This window comes from Phascolarctos cinereus, unplaced genomic scaffold, assembly GCF_003287225.1.
Source record: "Phascolarctos cinereus isolate Bilbo 61053 unplaced genomic scaffold, phaCin_HiC Scaffold_9;HRSCAF=440, whole genome shotgun sequence".
Lineage (NCBI taxonomy): Eukaryota > Metazoa > Chordata > Mammalia > Diprotodontia > Phascolarctidae > Phascolarctos > Phascolarctos cinereus.
In genome coordinates this window covers 256516710-256536193 of record NW_027556402.1, presented here as the reverse complement: position 1 = coordinate 256536193, position 19484 = coordinate 256516710, and the positions used below count along the sequence as shown (strand labels likewise).

Genomic DNA, 19484 nt, shown 5'->3' with positions numbered 1-19484 from the left:
GGTCCCCTGACTCCCCAACTAATGCTTCTTCCACTATACCAAGCTGCCCTAAGGTCACACTCAGCTCCAACACTCAGTGTTAGTTAATAGCATCTGGGTTCTCCAGTTTCTGGTCCCTGCTAGCTCTGATATTCTCTGATGCCCTAATGTCCCATCCACCTCAGCAGTTCTAAGGGCCCAGCCTGCCCTGACAAGCTATTCTCTAAGGCTTCTCTAAGCTATGGCATCGTTTCGTCCTCAGGTCCCTCCCATCACACTAACGGTCCATGTCTATGTTGTAATACCCATCTGTGCTCAAGATCAGTTCCCTTCAGTCTCAGACGTTTCATGTTCTGAGCTCTCATATACCATGTTCTCTCTTAGTCTCTTACTGTGTTCTGAACACTCAGAGCCATCCTACCTCATGAACAAATTCTGGGTTTTGTGTGCTAAAGCCAAAGTCTGACCTTGACATTTGGGTTCTGTTCTGTAAGGTCTTTCCTAGCTCTGATAGTTTACGTTATAAGCTCTTAGACGGTCAATAAACATGTGAAATCAGCTCACCATGAGGTGCTGCAGAGGCGAAATCAACAGGCCTTGGCACCATATTGGATGGAGAGAGCTTGGAAGTGAGGAGTCCAGGATGACTCCTACATTGGGAGCCTGGGGGACTGGGAGGATAGTGTCACCCTCTGCAGGCAATGAGCTCTGTTTTGGACATGCTGAGTTTAAGATGTCTGCTGGATATCCAGATCAAGATGTCTTGAAAGGTAGTCAGATATGTGAAATTGGAACTCAGCAGAGTTGAGGCAGGATAGGTAAATTTAAGAATCATCAGCACAGAGGTGGTAATTAAATCCATGGAAGCTGATAAAATCACCAAGTAAAGTAGAGAGGGAGAAAGAAGAGGGTCCAGGACAGAGGGACACCTGGATAGGAGGGCATGATCTGGAGGGGGATCCAGCAAAGGAGACAGAAGGGGCGGTCAGAGAAGAACCAGGAGAGAGAGGTGTCCTAAAAACCAAGAGAGAAGACTGTGTCAGGGAGGAGAGAGTGACCAGTATTATCAAAGGCTGCCGAGAAGCCGATGAGAATGAGGATTGAGAAAACGCCCTTGGATCTGGAAGCTGAGAGATCTTTGGTGAACTCTAACCTTCTGTGCTCTAAGGTCACTCACAACTCTGCTATTCCACGTTCTAAGGCCCCTATTCACATTGACCATCGAAGGTTCCCCTCATATCTGATGTACGCTCTCAGGTCTTTCCCACCTCTGATGTTTCATGTCCATCTAAGCTTTGACATTCTATATGCGATATTCTAAGGTCACTGCCAACACTGACATTCGGTATTAGATGCTCTCCGATTCTTACCTGCTCTGATATTCCATAACCTAAGGGCCCTTTCAGGCAGCTAGGTGGCACAGTGGAGAGAGTCGGGAAGACTCACCTTGAATTCAAATCTGGCCTCACACACTTAGCTGTGTGACCTTGAGCAAGTCACTTAACCTGTTTGCTTCAGTTTCCTCATCTGTAAACTGAGCTGGAGAAGGACATGGCTAACCACTCTAGTATCTTCGCCAAGAAAACCCCAAATGAGTCATGAATAACTGAACAACAACAAAGGGCCCTCTCAGTTCTGATCATCTATGCTATTAAGTCCTCCTGGGCTCCGATATCTGCATCATACGTACTAAATCTCCCAGTTCTGACATTCTGTGTTCCCAGCTTTAAGCACTGATTAAATCCAACTAGGTCTCAATGAGAAAATGAAAACCTAATCATAGCTATCTCATTGTTCACCTTTTTCTTCTGATATAGTCATAGATTAGAAAACCCAAGTTTTCCACCAGTTTATTTTAGAATGAATTTAGAATTAATGTCATTTCTGCATTAATAAAAACCCTTTGCATTAACAGCTGAGAACAGCATCTACCTATGTGCCCCAAGAGAGGAGTGAAGTTTCCTTGGTCATAGGTGACTTTGTGAAGTATTTCTCCACCCCCCACCCCTCTCCAATCGGCAGATTTATGAAAGAGTCAATTAAAACACATCCTTCCTCCGATGTACTTCCCTGCCCAGTTTTTAACACAATTCCTTTTTCATAGCAGCTGCTAAATCCAGGGCCAGACTGTTCTCTGGAGTGACTTCCCTAGGAACCCATCAACAAATGTATCCTTGGGATGGTTCACCCTTAGCTCTGCCATTTAGGAGAAGTGGAGGCTCTGGTGGGAACCAGCCCTTCTTTAGGAGATGGGTCAAGAACTTGAGAATTGAAAGGGAGCTCAGCTGCTAGATCTCTAGTCCAAGCCCTGAATGAGGAGTTGGTGCCAGAGCATAGCCAGGAAGTGGGCATCCACCCCCTGAAGACCTGCTAAGACAGGGAACTCACCTCCTCCCCACAAGGCAGCCCAGTGCACTTTGGGGCAGCTCTGATTGTCTGGATGTTTTTTCCTGACATCCAGCCTAACTCTGCCTCTTTGGAACTGCTCTTTCTACCCCCTTCTAGTTATCCCTGAACATAGCAATTATGTCCCCCTGACTTCTCTTCTCCAGGCTTCCTTCAACGGACCCCACCATAGCCCCACTGCAGGCCCTTCACTGCCCTCCTCTGGACACTCCAGCTTGTGGATACCCTTCTGGGATGCTTGCACTGAGCCTGCACAGCCTGTAGCCGCCAAAGGCAGACAGCAAAAATGCTGAGGAAAACAACCTGTACATTTTTCCCCGGCTGCCAGAACTCCTTTGGTTTGCTCGTGGGCCGCAGGTTGTGCAGGCCTGCTCTGGATGATTGTTCTCCAGGGCAGAAGACAGAGGGCCAGTCACCTCCCTGCCCTGCAGCCCAGGATGCCACAGACTTTTTGGCTACCACATCCTCTTGAGCTTGCAGGTCACTCAGACCCCAAGATTGTTTTCAGAACGTGACTTTCCACCTACACCTCTATCTTCTTATATCTGTGGACCTGATTTCTTGTGCCCAAGTGCAAGACTTTCCATTTATTCCCATTGAATTTCATCTTGTTAGATTTGGCCCATTGCTGTGGCCATTATCAGCATAAAGATGACACTAGAACCCAGAGATGATGACGAGCATGGGAGAGAGGGTGTAGAGAGGCTAACTGCCTACACTCAGGGACCATGACAGGGATGATAAGCCAGTAAAGGGCATGGAGAAGCAGCGGTCAGACAGACAGAAGGAGGACCAGGAGAGAGCAGTGCCACCAAAACTCAGAGGACAGAGGATCCAGGGAAAGGCACTGTCCACAGGGCACATTCTCTCTGTCAACGACGGCTGTTGTGCTTTAGGAGAGACAGCTTTAAGAAGCGGACAGAAACAAGCAATCAACCAGCATTCCTGTCAATTTAAAGATTTTATTGACATCCCGTTCAGATCACTTTCATTTCCCAGAGTACCCTCCCCTCTTTCCCACCTAGACGGCCCTGCCTTATAGCAACGGGAAAAAAGGAAGGAGAAAACAAGCAGGTTCTGCTTCCACAGCCCCCCACCCCCTTTCAGGTATGTTCTCCCAGCAATTCAGGACTGTGCTTCCACAATCCTTTAAATGTGCATTATATGACAGGCATTGGGGGATACAAAACCAAAAGGCAGGTGGTACCTGCCCTCAGGGAGCTTGTATTCTAACATGCACAAAACCCGTACAAGGTAATCTGGGGGAGAGGCACTCCATACCAGAGGGGGAACAGGAAAAGCCCAAGGTGCTGAAGCTGAGTCTCCAAGAAAACCCAGGGTTCTGCTGTAAAGGAAAACCACTTTGAAGGACTTCAGAACTCCGATCAGAACACAAAGCATAAACGCAGAGGGCCAATGAAGAAGCAGGCTCCCGCCTCCTGCCATGGTGCCGAGCAAGACTGGGGCTGGAAATGGCAAGCGGACGGATTTGGGTTCCATGTTTAATCGCTCCAGGGATTGCGCTGTTTTTGTCTTGTTTTATTTGGGGCAGTTACCGCCAAGAAAAGGAACAGAAGGAAAAACAGGGTCACTAAAGTAATGTTAAAAACACACAGAAGAGAATAGAATGAGACACAGAGAAACAGGACAGCTTGTAAAGTAATTCAGTAAATTTATCATAGACTTTTCAAAACGGAAGCTGAGCACGACAGCATGAATTCACATGCAGTTTTTTTTCTGTCCTACTCTGTATATAGAAATGTGTTCTCTCTCTCTCCCCCCCCTTCTCTCTCTGTCTCTCTCCCTCTCTATTTCCCTCATTAAATTCAAAATTTTAAAAAAGATTTTTTTGAAAAGTCAAAAGTGAGGTGGGGGAGCATGGGGTCTCCAAAGAGAACAGAGTGTCACCTGTGAGGAATGGTAAGAAGACTGGAACGCTGGCTTTAGGGGGTGGAGGGAAGTCCTAGGCTGTAAGGCTGGAAAGGGGAGATGGGGCCAGGTCAGGAAGTGCTTGAAATGCTAAACAGGGGAACTGATATTTGACCCTCAGGGTAACAAGGACCCACTGGAGCTTTCATTAGTGTCAGAAAGTCTTGTCATATCAGGCAGACCCTGACCAAGTCACTAGAAAATCTCAGTGCAGGGCCAGGCTCTTAGGATTCTAAGTTGGAGTTTCTGCTCCTGGTGAACCCAGAATATTCTGGCCAGGCCAGCTAGCCAAGGCTATGAAGTCCTTGGAGAAGTATTTCTTATCCCTTCTCAGGAAGAAGTCTGGGTGATAAATTTCTTTGGGCCCTGACTGAAAGATCAGGTTCTGAGGATAATCCTTGAGCTGGTCAAGGCTTTAGTGATCACGTTGGCCTGGTCATCAAGTGACCTAAAGAAGTGGCCAGAGTAGTCCGTGGTCCTACCAATCCTGGCCAAGCTGGCCTGGCCTCCTCATTCCTGTGAGGCACGGCCCCTGGGAGGCAAGATTTGTAAACCATATCTAGTGCCCTGCAAAGTCCCTGAGCATTATGGGTCTCTCTGCCCCTACAGGTGCTGGCATTATCTCCACTGCTATTTCTTTCTTTCTTTTCTTTTCTTTTCTTTTTTTAGTGAGGCAATGGGGTTAAGTGACTTGGCCAGGGTCACACAGCTACTAAGTGTCAAGTGTCTGAGCAGGCATCTGAACTTATGTCCTCCTGACTCCAAGGCTGGAGCTCGATGCACTGTGCCACCTCGCTGCTCCTCTGCTGCTATTTCTAACAAGCTGTAGCCAGTCAGGACTGATGACCAATACATTTTGCTAAGGACTACCCAGTCACTCTGGGAAACTCTGCTCTCATAGGTGCTGTCTCCAAAACCTACAATGACTTCACCCGTGTTCACTCCTTTCCATAAGAAATGACCTGTTTGCTCTCCCTACCAGGAATTCATCACCCTTGTAAAGACACTAGAACATGCATCCAGGCAGCCTAGGCAGCTGCTGCGGCTTATGTGGCCACCACATCAATGTTTTGATAGGAAGTCGGTCAGTCAGTCAATAAACATTTATTAAGCATTTATTAGGTACAGGCATTGTGGCTAAGCGTTGGAGATACAAAAAAAAGAGGCGAAAGACAGCTCCTGACCTCACGGAGCTCACAATTTAATAGGAAAGAGGCCAAGCAAACCATTATGTATAAGCAAGCTCTATATACACTAGGAAAAAAATGAGAAGAGGGAAGGCACCAGAATTTGGGGGGGGGGGGAAGGCTCCCTGTAAAAAGTGGGATTACGCAGCGAGAAAGAGAGAGCATTCCAGTCAGGGGAGGCCGCCAGAGAACATACTGGGGAGTAAGGTGTAAGAAGACTGGAAAGGGAGGAGAGGGCCAGGTTAGGAAGGGCTTTGAATGCCAGGCACAGCATTTTGTATTTGATCTTCCAGGCCAACAGGAAGCCACCAGGGCACATTGAGCAGGGAGTGACGTGGTTAGACCGGTGTTTTAGGAAAACCCCTTTAGCAGCTGGACAGAGGATGGACTGGAGTAGGGGATGACTTGAGACAGGCAGTCCCCCTCCCGCGCACCAAGCAGCCGGTGCAAGAGTCCAGGTGTGAGGGGCTGAGGGTCTGCACCAGGAGGGTGGCAGCGGCGGGGAGAAGGGGGTGTATCGGAGAAATGTTTACACCATATTGGAATCGGAGTTCACGGGCTGGGAGGGTGGTGATGCCTCTACACTAATAAGGAAGGTGGCTGTTTGTCCTTCCACCTCCAAGAGGTCCCCGACACAGGGAAGGCTGGGTGGGGGAGGAAGCGATACCTACGGGTGGAGGATGTGATCTGCCAGGGGATCCAACAGCCGAGACAGAACAAGGCGTTGGAGGAGGAGGAGAGCGGAGTAGGGGGAGTGGCCCCCAGAACCTGGAGAGGAGAGGATGGGGAGGAGGGAGTGAGCAGCAGCGTCCACGCCGCAGAGAGCCCAGGGAGCCCCACAATGGGGAAGAGGCCGCTGGAGCTGGCCACTGATGAGATCGTTAATCACTGAGGGAGGGCAGCTTTGGTGGAACGATGAAGTCAAAAGCCGGATTGAAAGGGGTTAAGAGAGCGAGAGGAGGGACCGTGTAGGCACCTGGTGTAGACGGCCTCTTCCAGGACTTTAGCCACAAAGGGCAGAAGAGAAACAGGACATAGTCATGACAAAGAATAAAGTGAGCCGTTCTCAGTAAGGTAAAAGAAACAATTCTAAGTTAGAGAGGCAGGTGCCAGGTCCACACTGGCAGAGGGAGTTTCTGCCACACGAGTCGACCGCCTTAAAGGGGAGGACCAACCCTCTGCTCTCGCACCCCGCCCCAAGCATCACAGGGGCCTTTCCCTGGGTGTAATCTTCCTCCTTCCAAGCACATAGTAGGTGCTTCCCCTACACACCCGCCCCTCCCAGTCTTCCTCTCGCCCCTCCCCTCCCTGAGCGTCCTGAGGCCACGCGCTTCTTGAAGACCCATGACGCAAGCACGCAGCGGCGTCGCGCCCCCCCGCCAATCAGAGCAGCGATCTGCCCGCCCCGCCCGCCCCGCCCACCCCGCCTTGGGTGGGAGCCTGGTCTTTGGCTTGAACGTTTTGGAAAAGCCACTTGGAGAGCTAAATAAAGACTTACTCTAAAGCGCGGAAGGGCCGGCCCGGGTCTGAAGCCTCCCTGCCCCTAGGCCTTGCCCTGCTCGGCAGCCACCTCCCCGCGCCTGCGCACTCAGTCCGCCCCGCCCCCGCAGGCGGGAGCGCGCGGAGCGCGCGCGTCCCGGGAGGCTCTGGTGCGCAGGCGCGGCCCAACATTCCGAGCAGTGACGCCGCGAGCGCGCGCGGCGCATTTCCGCCTCTGGCGAATGGCTCGGGCGTAGGGCGCGCGCCGCGCCGCGGGGGCTCCAGCTGAGACCCCCGGCCCCGCCCCCCAGGACCCTGGCCATGGAGGGTGAGACTGACCTCTGACCCGGGGAGGGGGAGGGGGCCGGGAGGGGCCAGAGCGGGCCGGCCCTAAGGTCGGTCTGGCCGCCCCCCCCCCTCCCGGGGCGGGGCATGGGGGGTGGGCAAGGGGAGGGAGGCGCCTGACTCAATTTCCTTTGTGCCCCCTCCTCTTTTCAGACCTGTTACCCATGATCTTCGCCTCGGGTAAGTGGGGGCGGCGCGGGGGGGGGCTGGGAGGGTCGGGGGAGGCATCGGGGTCCAGAGCCGGGGGGTCCTGAGCCCGCGGTGTGTGCGGCCCCCTCCGCCCCCCCAGATTCTCCCCCGGCCCGAGGTCCGTTCGTGGAGATCATCGAGCAGCCCAAGCAGCGGGGGATGCGCTTCCGCTACAAGTGCGAGGGCCGGTCTGCGGGCAGCATCCCCGGGGAGCGCAGCACGGACACCACCAAGACGCATCCCACCATCAAGGTGAGCCCTGGGGCGGGGCGGGGGGGGGGGGCGCTCAGAGCGGGACACCCCTTCTGAGCCCCACCCCCGCCCCTGCCCCGGTGTACCCCAGAGCTGGGGGCACACAACCCCCACCCAAGGGGGACCCCCCTCAGCCCTGCCCCCACCCAAGGGGGACCCCCACTCAGCCCCCACCTATACCCGAGGGGGATCCCCGCTCAGCCCTGCCCCCACCCAAGGGGGACCCCCCTCAGCCCCCACCTATACCCGAGGGGGATCCCTGCTCAGCCCCCACCCCTGCCCCAGTGTACTCAGGAGCTGGGGGGCACACAGCCCCCGCCTGAGAGGGAGTCTGGGGCTGGGGAGGGACACACTGAGCCCCAGCCCCACCCACCAGGAGGCAAATTCCAAGGGGTCAGAGGTCCCCTGATGGGCCTGGGACCCCCACCTTTACCTTCTCTGGAGGGGGGTGACTCAGCCTCCAATCCTTTCCCAGATTGTTGGCTACACTGGACCAGGAACTGTCCGCATCTCTCTGGTGACCAAGGAGCCCCCTCACCGGCCTCACCCCCATGAGTTGGTGGGGAAGGACTGTAGGGATGGCTTCTATGAGGCTGAACTCTGCCCTGATCACTGCATCCACAGGTGAGAAGGTCCATCTGTGCCCCATGGACCCAGGAGGTGTTGGGGAGTCAGGGCAGCACTAGTGCAGGGGTCAGTTCATTTGGGGGAGGGGCAACCAGAAGGACCCCTCAAGGTAACCAGGACAGAGCAGTGGAAATGGGGCCCCCGAGCCGGGGGTGGGGCAGAGGAGTACCAAAGAGGGTGTCTGAGGGCAGGCCCTGGGCCGGGAAGGCCAGTCGGGTTGACGGCTGTGAGGTGTTAGCTTTCAGAACCTGGGGATTCAGTGTGTGAAGAAGCGAGACCTGGAGCAGGCCATCGCCCATCGAGTGCAGACCAACAATAATCCCTTCAATGGTGAGAGCCCTGCCTGCCCCCCTGCCCCACACCGCCCCGGGCCGTTCCTGGGCTGGCGTCCCTGGTGTTTCCTGTCCTCCCTCCTAAGTGCCCCGGGCATCCCCCCTCTTCTGTCAGCTTTCCTCGGTGGCCTCTCCTTCTCTTGGGCCTGCTGGTTTCGCTCTGCGTCTCTTCACATAGATCATCCCATGTTTCTCTGAATTCTTTGTTTGTTATTTCTTGCCCCCTTGTAATGTTCCATTACATTCATATGCCAGGTTTTTTCAGCCCATTTCTAATTGACGAGCCCCCACTTTGTTAAAGCTATAGAGCTGCTACGAATGTTTTGGTTTATATAAGAGCTGTTGTTGTTTCTGTCTTTGGCATTTTTGTGGAGTTTCAGTAATTAGATCATTGGGTCAAAGGCCATGGACCATTAGTCCCTTTTCTTGCTTCCAAACTGAAACCCAGAATGGTTGGATCGCTTCGCAGCTCCACTAACAATGCACTAGTGTGCCTGTCTTTGTCATCTGTGTTGTGCTAGGTAGCCCTTGCCTCTTGTTTTCTAAGCCCCAAATTAGTTAATTCTCTTTTGGAGAGTAATTTTCCAACCTTTATAATGTGTACATTTAAAAATGTCAATAAAAGGTTCTCTCCCTTTACCTTGATGAGCTGCCTGTGTTCTCCACTTTTGATCTAGCTCTGGGCTTCCCTGTTCCATGGCTGTGTTCTGGGTTCCCTTTGGCCCCACAGCAATGCTTTGTGGCTTGAGCCTCGTCAACCTGTGACCCTCCCCTACTCCCACAGTGCCCCTGGAAGAACAGAGGGGAGACTATGACCTGAATGCCGTCCGGCTCTGCTTCCAAGTGACCATCCGGGACCCTGCAGGCAGGCCCCTCGTCCTGCCCCCTGTCCTCTCCCATCCCATCTATGACAACCGTGAGTGAAAGACTGGGAGGGGTGGGCAGTGGGCCCCGGGCAAGAGAACAGGTAGATGGGACCAGAAGAGCTAAAGAGAGAGGATGGCAAGGAGCATATCGTAGTTGGTGCTGGGACTCCAAGAGTCAACGATGAGATGGTGTCCCTGCCCTCTTGGGACCTGAGCGCCCCTGGGGAGGAGTGTGGCATGCCCACAGGTAAGCAGATGCAAGCTAGGGCGGGCTAGGGCAAAGGATGGCCATGTGACACAGGAAGAAGCACTTGTAGCTTGGGGTTCTCAGGGAAAACTTGGCGGGGTCAAGGGCTGTGGAGGGGGATGTGTTAGCAGAGCCATAAAGGAAGCGGTGTGTGGCCTGTCTGCGTGGGCATGGGGACCCCGGCAACAGCATGGCCGGCTGGGAGAGAAGCCGAGAGCCCAGTCTGGCCAGAAGCTAGGTTGTTTGAAGGTAGATGACGGGTGCCTCCCCTTGGCAAAACAGATCCTCTGGAAGAACAGGGGAACAAGGAGGTCTGCATCGTGCCTTCTGTGATGAGAGATGTGTGGAGGCTGGACTGGAAAGGAAAGGGCCTGGAGGCCGGAGATCAGGCTTCAGGGGAGATGGAGAGGGAAGAACTGAATGTGGCTGGTGCCAGGGCCATCGTGCATACGAGGCTCTAAATTGAGCGAGTGGGGGGGGAGGGGGTGTCCCACAGGGAATAAAGTTCAGGGGTAAGATTGAAACCCAGGTCCTGGGACCCTAGAGCTAGCATTCTTTGCACTGTACTATATGGAAAGGGCCTAAGCTTTCTCTCTGGCTCTGCAGGAGGCCAGAGCTAGGAGCACCTGGCGGCACATTTAGGCCTGATGCAGTGAACAGGTTCCTAATAGGAATTAGGATCATGCCAAAGTAGCCCCTCCCAGGCTGTCCGGGCAGGCAGAGGTCCTAAAAGCGCCCCCTGGCCATTCTTGTTGGCATATGAGTTGGACTAAGTGACCTCTGAGTTGCCTTCCAGTAAAGAGATTTTGTGAGACTGACTGAGAGCAGAGACAAGGGGATTGACGGGGAAGTGTGGTCGGATCCAAGAGGCCAGGGAGCCCGGGTGCTCAGGGGGATGGCCGCATAGAGTGCAGCGGGGAAAATAAAGGACATGCTGAGTTTCAGGTACATGAAGGTGAGGTGTGGAGCTGCGGGACAGGGAGATTCAGAGACCCCTGCACCAGCTGGATTAGGGCGGTCTTTGAAATCCTGGGGGCAGTGATGTTGCCACAAGAGATGAGGAGAAAAGATGGCCCAGGACGAGGCCTTGGGAGGGACACTCACGCTCAGAGGGACCTAAGGAGGACCAGGGCAGGCGGCAATCGGCAGCACTGGGTGCTGCGCAAGGGTCAGGGAGGCCTAAGACTGAAGACAGGTGAGCAGATCCAGGAATCTGGAGGTCAGTGAGCTCTGAGAGGTGGATTTCCTTGGCCTAGGGGAGCCGGGGGAGCCGATTGCAAGGTTGGAGGAGTCACTAGATGGGAAGGAGGTGGAGACAGCAGATGTAGATAAGCAGTGAAAACAATTAGAGATCCTCAGTGATGACAGCGTCCAGATCCAGGGGTCTGAGCAGAGCCAGTGAGCTAGAGGGCGAGGAGGAGCCCAGGAGGTGAGAGCAGGAAGGCGGGGAAGGCGATGAGGCAGCTCAGGGCAGGGCAGGTGGCTTCGGTTTCTCCATCGCTGGCTGTGCTGCCAGTGAGCCAGTTTGGGGCACTTCTGGGCTACTGCCCACAGCTCCACAGCACACAGAGCCCGAGGAAGAAGCCCCAGGCCTTGCCCATCGGGAGCTGACAGACTGAGGACAAGCGTGGGCCCTGTCCGAGCCAGTCACAGGAATACGCAGGGTGATTCGTGGGAAGCTGGACCTGTGGCCATGAAATCACAGGCTAGTACAGGGCCGAGCCTGAGGAAGTGTTCAGTGTCTGATACCGGCTCTGGAGCATTGGAGGAGATGGAGGAGGGCTAGGATGGTCAGGGACCTGAACCAGGCCATTGCAGGACGTCGAAGGCTTCCTCGCATTGTTGGGAAACAGGTGTGTCATGAGAAATTGAACTTGGAGTCAGGAAGAGCAGGTTCAAATCCAACCTCAAAGACTTACTAGGTGTGTGGTCTTTGGCAAATTCTTCACCTCTCCACATTTTAGCTTTCTCTTCTGTAAAATAAGATTGTATGTGATGGGATGTTCTTCTGTGGTCCTTTCCAGCCCCAGCTCTACAAGCTTGTTAAATACTTTGTGTCAGGCATTGTTCTGGGCACTGGGGATGCAAAGACAAAACCCAGACCGTCCCTGCCCTCAGAATACTTCCATTCTACTGGGGATGTCCGCATAGAACATCTATGCAGAGTACACGCGGGGGTTATAGCGAGGGAGAGGGGAGCCAGTGTTTAGGGAGAAACTTTTGGGAAATGGGGATTGTAGGCAGGCTGGGGCCAGGGTATGAAAGGCCTTTCCTGCCAACAGAGGAATTTGCACTTGGTCCAAGAGGCAGAAAGAAAGGAGCAAATAGAGCTCACAGAGTAGGACAGTGACATGAGTGTGTACTTTGGGAAGGCCACCTTGGCAGCTGTGAGGAAGATACAGTGAGAGAGGACCAATGAGGAGGTTGTTGCTGTGGTCCAGAGGCTGACTGGTTGTGGAAATAAGGAGAAGGGAACAGATAGGAGAATCGTTGTGAGATGACACCCAACAGGACTTGGCAACTGATCGACTCTTGGATGATGGAGAGGGGAGCATGGAAAGTGACTCCAGGATTGGGAACTGGAAAATGAAGGTGCCCACCACCGTAGTAGTCATGCTAGGGAGAAAGGACTGGTTTGCCCATAGTGATGATTTCTGTTTTGGACCTGTTCTGTTTGAGGTATCTGAATTGGAAATGTCTAGTAGGCAGTTCAGGATTTAGGACTGAAACCCAGCGGAGAAGAGTTTAGAGCTGGACACAATGATTGAGGAGTTACTGGATAGGGATACCTTACCCCATCAGAGCTGAAGAGATCCCAGCAGTGCAGGAGAGAGTCTTGGGGGCGCACCCGTGGAGGGGAGGTGGGACACAAATGATAACTCACAGAGGATACTGAGAAGGGACAGTGAAAGGTAGGAGACCTGGGAGGACGGGGACAGAGTGGTCAGCAGTGTCAGAGGCTGCAGAACGGGGATGTTTCATTCTCTGTACCCATAGCCCAGTGCTCAGACAGTATTAAGCCCCTTGCCGAACCTGGGGACACAGGTACAGAGAACGAAGCATCCCCACTTGCCACGAGCTTACAGTAGAAGGGAAGAGCCAACAAATACATGCAAAGAAATATGCAGCATAAATCTATGATTAATAATGCTTCCACTGTAGTTTCACACTAGCTGGCGTCCGTATAGCGCTTTAGCGTTTCCAAAGAGCTTTACAGACATCTTATTTGATCCCCACAGAGACCCTGGGAAGCAGGTGCTTTTATTTTCTCCACTTGGTAGATGAGGAAACTGAGGCAGAGAGGCCAAGGGACTTGCTCAGGGTCTCAGAGCTAATAAGTGTCTGAGGCAGGATTTGAACTTAGGGCTTCCTGAATCCAAGTCTGGCCCTGTCTACTGAGTCCCCGAGCTGGTAGGGAGAGGTGGAAGATGAGAGGGAGGGTGGGATAGCTGAGGGGGCGGGCCACTAGAGGAGGCAGACCAAAGGTGGGCCGTCCTTGGGTCCTGGGACAGGGAGAAGGGGGAGCCCTGGGTGCACCACATGGGACCAGAGTGACGTCGGTGCTTATCAGGGAGAGCACGGGGGGTTTGCGGGGGATGGGGCCCCAGAGAAGGCCCAGCCTGGTCGAGCTTCTCTTGCTCTCCCTGCACCCTCAGGGGCCCCCAACACCGCCGAGCTGAAGATCTGCCGTGTGAACCGTAACTCGGGCAGCTGCCTGGGCGGGGATGAGATCTTCCTCCTCTGTGACAAGGTGCAGAAAGGTCAGTGCCAGCTGGGGCCGGGGTGGGGGCGGAGGCAATGGGAGAGGTGGCCACACCTCTGCCTGCCCTGTCCCCCGCAGAGGACATCGAGGTGTGCTTCACGGGGCCGGGCTGGGAGGCACGTGGATCCTTCTCGCAGGCCGACGTGCACAGGCAGGTGGCCATCGTGTTCCGCACACCGCCGTATGCAGAGCCTGCCTTACAGGCCCCGGTACGGGTGCACATGCAGCTTCGGCGGCCATCCGACAGGGAGCTCAGTGAGCCCATGGAGTTCCAGTATCTGCCGGACACAGGTACGGGGGCTGTGCTCTGGGAGCGGGCAGGGCCCTGCCTGACTGGGGGCTAACAGGTGATTCTTGCCAGTCCTCAGTCCACTTCCCATGGTGTGGCCCGACGGAGACTAGGGCTCTGCCCACACCTGTGTCTTTGGAGCCTCTTTATGGCTGCGAGAGTGCACAGGGAAGGAATCTGTGCCCTCTGGCCTCCTCTCCCTTCTCCCCCTTTCCCCTCCTCTTGCTCCTCCTCTCCCCTCCTCCTCTTCTTCCTCCTTTCCTTCTCTTCCTCATCCTCCTCTCCCCTCTTCCTCCTCCTCTTCTTCCTCCTTCTTTCTTCTCCTTTTCCTTCTCCCCCTCTCCCTCACCTTTTCTTTCATTCAGAGGCATCACCATCATCCTGCCTTTCAGGTTCAAAACCTTGGCGCTCCTTGAAACTCTGCCTTGTCAGAGCTGAGCGATGCCAGGCCGGCCTGGTGATTCCCCAGTGGTGTCTGTCCCCACTCCCCACACCACCTGCCTCGCTGCCTCCAAGCGCCTTCCTTCAGCCCACTGTCAGACTGATCTCTCATCTCTGCTCAGAAGTCCCTGCCTCCAGTTGCTTCCTGCTAAAGTGAAGGCCCCTCTGGCATTTAGGGTTCTGACTCCGTCAACAAACAGTTTGTTACGTGCCTCCTGTGTGCCAGGCACTGTGTGGGGCATACAAAGACACAGCAGAGTCGTCCCTGCCATCTACCCGGGAGAAGCCACTTTTGTAACTATTTCCAGAACAGAGATGGGGCGTTTTAGGGAGGAGAGAGGACCTCAGCCCAGTGGCTGGGCCAGGGAGGGCTTTGTGGGGGAGGTGAGGGACTCTCTGAGGTGAAGCAAGGAGGGGGCACATTCCTAGGGGCTTTGGAGAGTTGTGTATGAGCCCTGGCGTGGAGGGGTAGGGGCCGCTGAGCTTCCTGGAGGTTCTGCCAGGCTGCTGAAGCGTCGGACTTCAAGTTCCCAGGGCAGTTATCGCCATGACACACTTTGGCAGGCATGTAGTAGATGCAAGCAGACTGACTGATTCCAAGGTATTATGTGAATATCAGTTCTGTTCTCTCAACTTTGATCTTCCAAAATTCTACTTGGTCAAGACCTTTCCAAGTCCCACTATCCAGCATGTCGGCGGTCCCTCCCAGCTCTGGCTGGTCATCTAGCCCGCTCTGACCCTCCTGGCTGTGTGACCCTGGCCCAGTCACTTCACCACTTGGTGCCCTAGGCAACCTTCTCAGACAACAAATTGCAGAGAAAGCACTGGCCTGCATCGGTAGAGGGAGTTTCTTCATCAAGGAAATCACAGGTGCTGCCCCATCCTTGTATGTCCTTGGCCTTCCCCTGATGGACCATTCTAGGGCTCTGCCAGAAAAGAAATGATTTTAGTTGAGCATGACCTAGTTTTAGAAATTTTATCTCTGTCTTCTATCTTTTACATTGCTCTCACTCCCCCGTGATCCCTCCCACAGCCGTGCACATAAAACTCCCCCAAACCAGCCAACACCTTGGCCCGTTCTATACCTGGAGTCTCTTACCTTCTGCTGAGAAGGGGCGGAAGCAAGGGTTCGCTGACAGTCAGCGTTCAAGGCTTCCTTTACCTTAAGATGGGCAGAGTCTTCCTGAGGAACATGGCGGTCCCTGACATGCCAGAAACTGCAGTTGAGTTCAGTAAGCCATTGTTTCCCGACTCCAGGCTCTTCCCTTTTCTTCAGGTTGGACATTTGGCTTCTCTAGTCCTGCAGCGCCTCTCCATGCCCAGAAGGGGCATCCACCAGCTCCTTTAATACCTGAGCATGGAGTTCCACTGGGCTGCTGACAGAACTCGACAAGAGCCATGAGGGCATGCTTTCCTCCCCACTTTGGATCTTACACGTTACCCATTCTTGTTCAGTCCTATCTTGTAACGATTTTCATTCTTGGTGGACAAAGTAGACGCAGAACGAAGGTTGCGTATCTCCTTTCTCTGCATCTTCTGATGCCCGACCCCACCTTTTATCATGCCTTGTTTGCGTGTGCTTTCCATCCTCCCCGGCAGACTCTTTCTTATCTGTCTCTCCGGTGCCTAAAGCAGTGTCTTGCACACAGATACTTAATCAGTGTTTGTTGAATTCAGTTGAACGTCAGTTGGAGCCAAAGGCTGGACTTTGTTTAGCAAGATGTAGGACACGCTGAAGGTTTGTTAACAGGAAAGTAACGTGGTCAGGCCTTTGCAGTAGGAAGATGACGTTGGCAGTCGTGCATCAGGTAGATTAGAAGGGGGAGAATACTGAGGGCAGTCCAGACGGGTCAACAGGGTCCAAGAGGAGAGCAGTTCTCCCAATCCTCAGCCTCCTCCCTGGATGGTGTTTCTCCTTAGGGCCATTATCCCCATCCCCTTAACCAGGGATTCCCTAATGCTCTGTCTGGGGCCCGCTTCTCCCCCAACAGTCACCATCTTGGCTTACCGCTCAGCTCCACTGGATGGTTGGGTTATTGCCTCAGTGTATAAATCTGGCTCCCCGGGCTGCATCGCTAGCCCTAATCTCCATCTCCACCTGCCGGTTGGGCTTTTGCAACAGGATGTCCTATGGGGCTATGCATGGCCAAGACACAATCATTGGCTTTCCCCCCAAACTCCCCTCTTTGGCCAGTACGGCCCCATCCTCCCTTTGTGAGCCCAGATTCATAAAATCTGGGTCATTCTCTACTTCTCACTGCCCCTCCTCCTACACACCTGGGCTCCCTCTCTCTGCTCGTACGGCCGCCCCCTCTGACTCTGGTGGGCACCAGGAACCTCCAAAGCCTCGAGGCTGCCTCAGACAAAAGGCATCCCCACCCAACATGCCCCGCCAGCAGTGCCTGGCAGACCCCGAGGAGGGGCAGTCCATTCCTCTGAGGTGGGGCTTCTCCCTGCTTCCTCCTCATTGGTCCTTCTGCCTCAAGCCTCTCTCCTCCCCATTGCTGTCTAAGCTTCCTCTCGTCTGTAGAATCAGGAGTGAACTCCTGTTTGGCATTTCAGGCCCCTTGTGACCTGGCCTTCCTATACCCAGGGCCTGGCACATTGCAGGCGCTTAAACTCTTGTAGCTTGTTGGAGGAGAGCAGGTGAGGGGGAGTCTCCTCATGTGATCTGGGGGGGTCAGTTCTAGCGATCTCGGACAGAGAGGAGGTGGAAGATTTTAGGGGTGTCCCCAGTATGGCTTGCCACTCCTCAGGCCCAGGGCTCAGCCCCCAGCAAGCACTTGGTACATGCTTGTGTAGGGATTGATGGATTCCCAGAAGACAGATGTGACTTTCTCTTGCCTTGCCTATTCAGTGTTTCTGGGCCTCTTCTCCTAGGAGAGGTGGGAGTGAAGCCCAGGGCCATGGTGGGCTGGACAGCTCCCTTCTGGGGGGCCTGGGGGGAAGGAGCCTTCCTGGAGATGGGGGGAGGGGGTGTGTGAGATCCAGCTGGCCTTTCCTCTCCACCCAGATGATCGGCACCGAATCGAAGAAAAGCGCAAGAGGACCCTGGGCACCTTTAAGAACATCATGAAAACGAGTCCTTTCAGTGGTGAGTCCCGACAGCAGGGGGCCGGGCTCAGGGCAGGGGCTGGGGAGGTCGCCCAGGGCTAACTTCCACTCTCCACCCAGTAGGCAGTTCTGATGCCTGGACGCCTCCTAGACGCATCGCGGTGCCCTCCCGCGGTGCCAAGCCCCCAGGTAAGGCCTGTGTTCCCCCGGAGCCACTCTGGCCAGGCAGGAGGGGTCAGAGATCTCCTGTTGGGGCCTAGGATTCAGCTGAAGTTGGCTTCGGGGCTTGGACAACCTGGGTTAGAGGTTTGTCCTCTCAGTAACTTGTTGTGGGACTGTGGGAAAAGGCCTCGGTTAAATGGACGCCGTGGTCTCTGAGGTCCCTTCTGAGGGACTCTACGGACCACAGTTTCCTTAGGCAAGCCTTCCTGAAAGGGTGTGACTTCATCCGGGCTGGAAGGAGAGAAGGGCCATGGTTATTGGGGAGGGAGGGAGGGAGGACAAGGCTCTTGTCACTGGGCCAGCTCGTTGATCATTTCTCTTTTCCCTCATTCCACTCAGGTGTCCTCCCTGGCCTGCCTTCCTCCGTCTCCCAGCCCTACGCCTTCCCCCCACCTCTTAGTACCATCAATTTGGAGGAGTTTACTCCCATGGTCTTTTCATCTGGCCAGGTCCCAGCCCCATCCCTGGCCCCTGCTCCCACGCCTGCTCCTTCCCTGGTTCCTGCCCCACCCACAACAACCCCTGCCCCTGTCCCACCCCAGCTCTCCCAGTCTGGGGAGGGAACGCTGTCTGAGGCCCTCCTGGGCCTTCAGTTTGATACAGATGGAGATCTGGCCGAGCTCCTGGGTGACCCTGACAGTACATACACCAACCTTGCAGCCATCGACAACTCTGAGTTCCAACAGCTGCTGAACCAGGGAATGGCAGGGCCCCTGGAAGGTCCTGGGCCCTCAGGGGAGCCCATGCTGATGGAGTACCCCGAGTCAATCACTCGCCTTATGACAGGGCCTCAGCGACCCCCCGAGCCCAACCCTGCCCCTCCAGGAGCCTCAGCGCTCTCCAACGGTCTGGTGGGGGCAGATGAAGTCTTCCCCTCCATGGGGGATATGGACCTATCAGCCTTCCTGAGTCAGATCAGCTCTTAAGAGGGGCTGATAGTTGTCCTAGGGCCCCCGGGCTCTGGGCCAGCAGGGGACATGTGGTCTACTCTGGATACACCTCTTGATGCTGCTCCTACCCCCTTGAATTTCTCTGGGGGAGCTGTCTCCCTGGAGATGGGAGGAGTGAACCCTGTCTTAATATTTTATCTGCAGTCTCTCTCTCTGTTTTGGAGGTCTTAAGTGAAAGCATTAACTCCTCTGAAGAAGGGGGTGAGTGGAGCACTGGGGAGGACTGCAGCTCCTAGTCAGGGAATGATCCTTCCCCCGACTGGTGGCTCCTTGCACCTGGGAATGGAGAGCCGGGGGATGAGGGGGGCTCCCACCTGGTCCTCTCCTTCCATCTAGTTGTGGAGCAGGGTTTGAAGTGACCCCCCCCATCCCTAAGCGCCTTACACTGGGGCTTTGGTTAAACTGTGGGCCAAATTAGATCTCCTTCCTTTCTCTGCACCTGACACCAGCATCCTTAACAGCATTTAGACAGCTCTGCAAAGGTCCCTCCAGCTCTTCGAGTGCAGGTGGCCGGGGAGCATCACCCTTGCCAGGCTTTTGGAGGGGGCAGGCCCCCATCTGGGCCATGTTCCCCTTCGCTCAAGTGCCTTAAGATGGGCGGGTTCCCCAGTAGTTGGGGGACTGTGAGGGGTGGGCTGGGAGCCCCAGGGGCTGCTGACGCCGTCTTCTTTTTACTCTTAACTAATAAACCCCTCTCCAAGCTCTCCGGTGTGCTGGTTCCATTGAATTGAAATCCCGAGAGCTCACAGGCCAGTCCCTGGGCCATGGGCATCCCATTCCAGGCTTGGCCAGCTCTCCAGGCTCCCCTCCCTGCCTCTGGGGCTGCCCCTTGTCCCCACTGCCCTGCTTGGTTCTCTCCTCCAGCAGAGTGGAAGCTCCCTGAAGGCAGGCACCCCTGGCCAAAGTAGATAGGGGTTACCCCAAACT

The 19484-nt window shown here is 54.6% G+C and overlaps 1 protein-coding gene and 1 long non-coding RNA gene across 3 annotated transcripts; one reads left to right on the top strand and one right to left on the bottom strand.

Moving 5' to 3' along the window:
• Positions 1-3327: 3327 nt before the first annotated feature.
• On the bottom strand, positions 3328-6753 carry LOC110195513 (uncharacterized). Its single transcript, XR_013484017.1, has 2 exons — positions 6173-6753; positions 3328-3918 (listed from the first exon to the last, which is right to left on the bottom strand). It is a non-coding gene; the product is annotated as an uncharacterized LOC110195513 (long non-coding RNA).
• Positions 6754-7160: 407 nt separating this feature from the next.
• RELA (RELA proto-oncogene, NF-kB subunit) lies at positions 7161-19261 on the top strand. Of its 2 annotated transcripts, none has more exons than XM_020968387.2 (11): positions 7161-7308; positions 7479-7505; positions 7615-7766; positions 8242-8390; positions 8632-8723; positions 9510-9641; positions 13495-13599; positions 13680-13892; positions 17345-17425; positions 17509-17574; positions 17947-19261. In XM_020968387.2, exons 1-11 carry the CDS (start codon positions 7302-7304, stop codon positions 18531-18533), a joined length of 1611 nt encoding a protein of 536 aa, XP_020824046.1. In that variant the 5' UTR covers positions 7161-7301; the 3' UTR covers positions 18534-19261. The 2 variants fall into 2 exon arrangements, with proteins under 2 accessions (XP_020824046.1, XP_020824045.1); XM_020968386.2 differs by having other exon boundaries at positions 7162-7308; positions 17506-17574.
• The last annotated feature ends 223 nt before the right edge of the window (positions 19262-19484 follow it).

Excerpts from the sequence above, each read along its gene's own strand:
- RELA (XM_020968386.2), top strand. Across the intron at positions 8,724-9,509 it reads CAACAATAATCCCTTCAATG|TGCCCCTGGAAGAACAGAGG; the intron begins GTGAGAGCCCTG and ends CTACTCCCACAG. Across the intron at positions 17,575-17,946 it reads CCGCGGTGCCAAGCCCCCAG|GTGTCCTCCCTGGCCTGCCT; the intron begins GTAAGGCCTGTG and ends CATTCCACTCAG.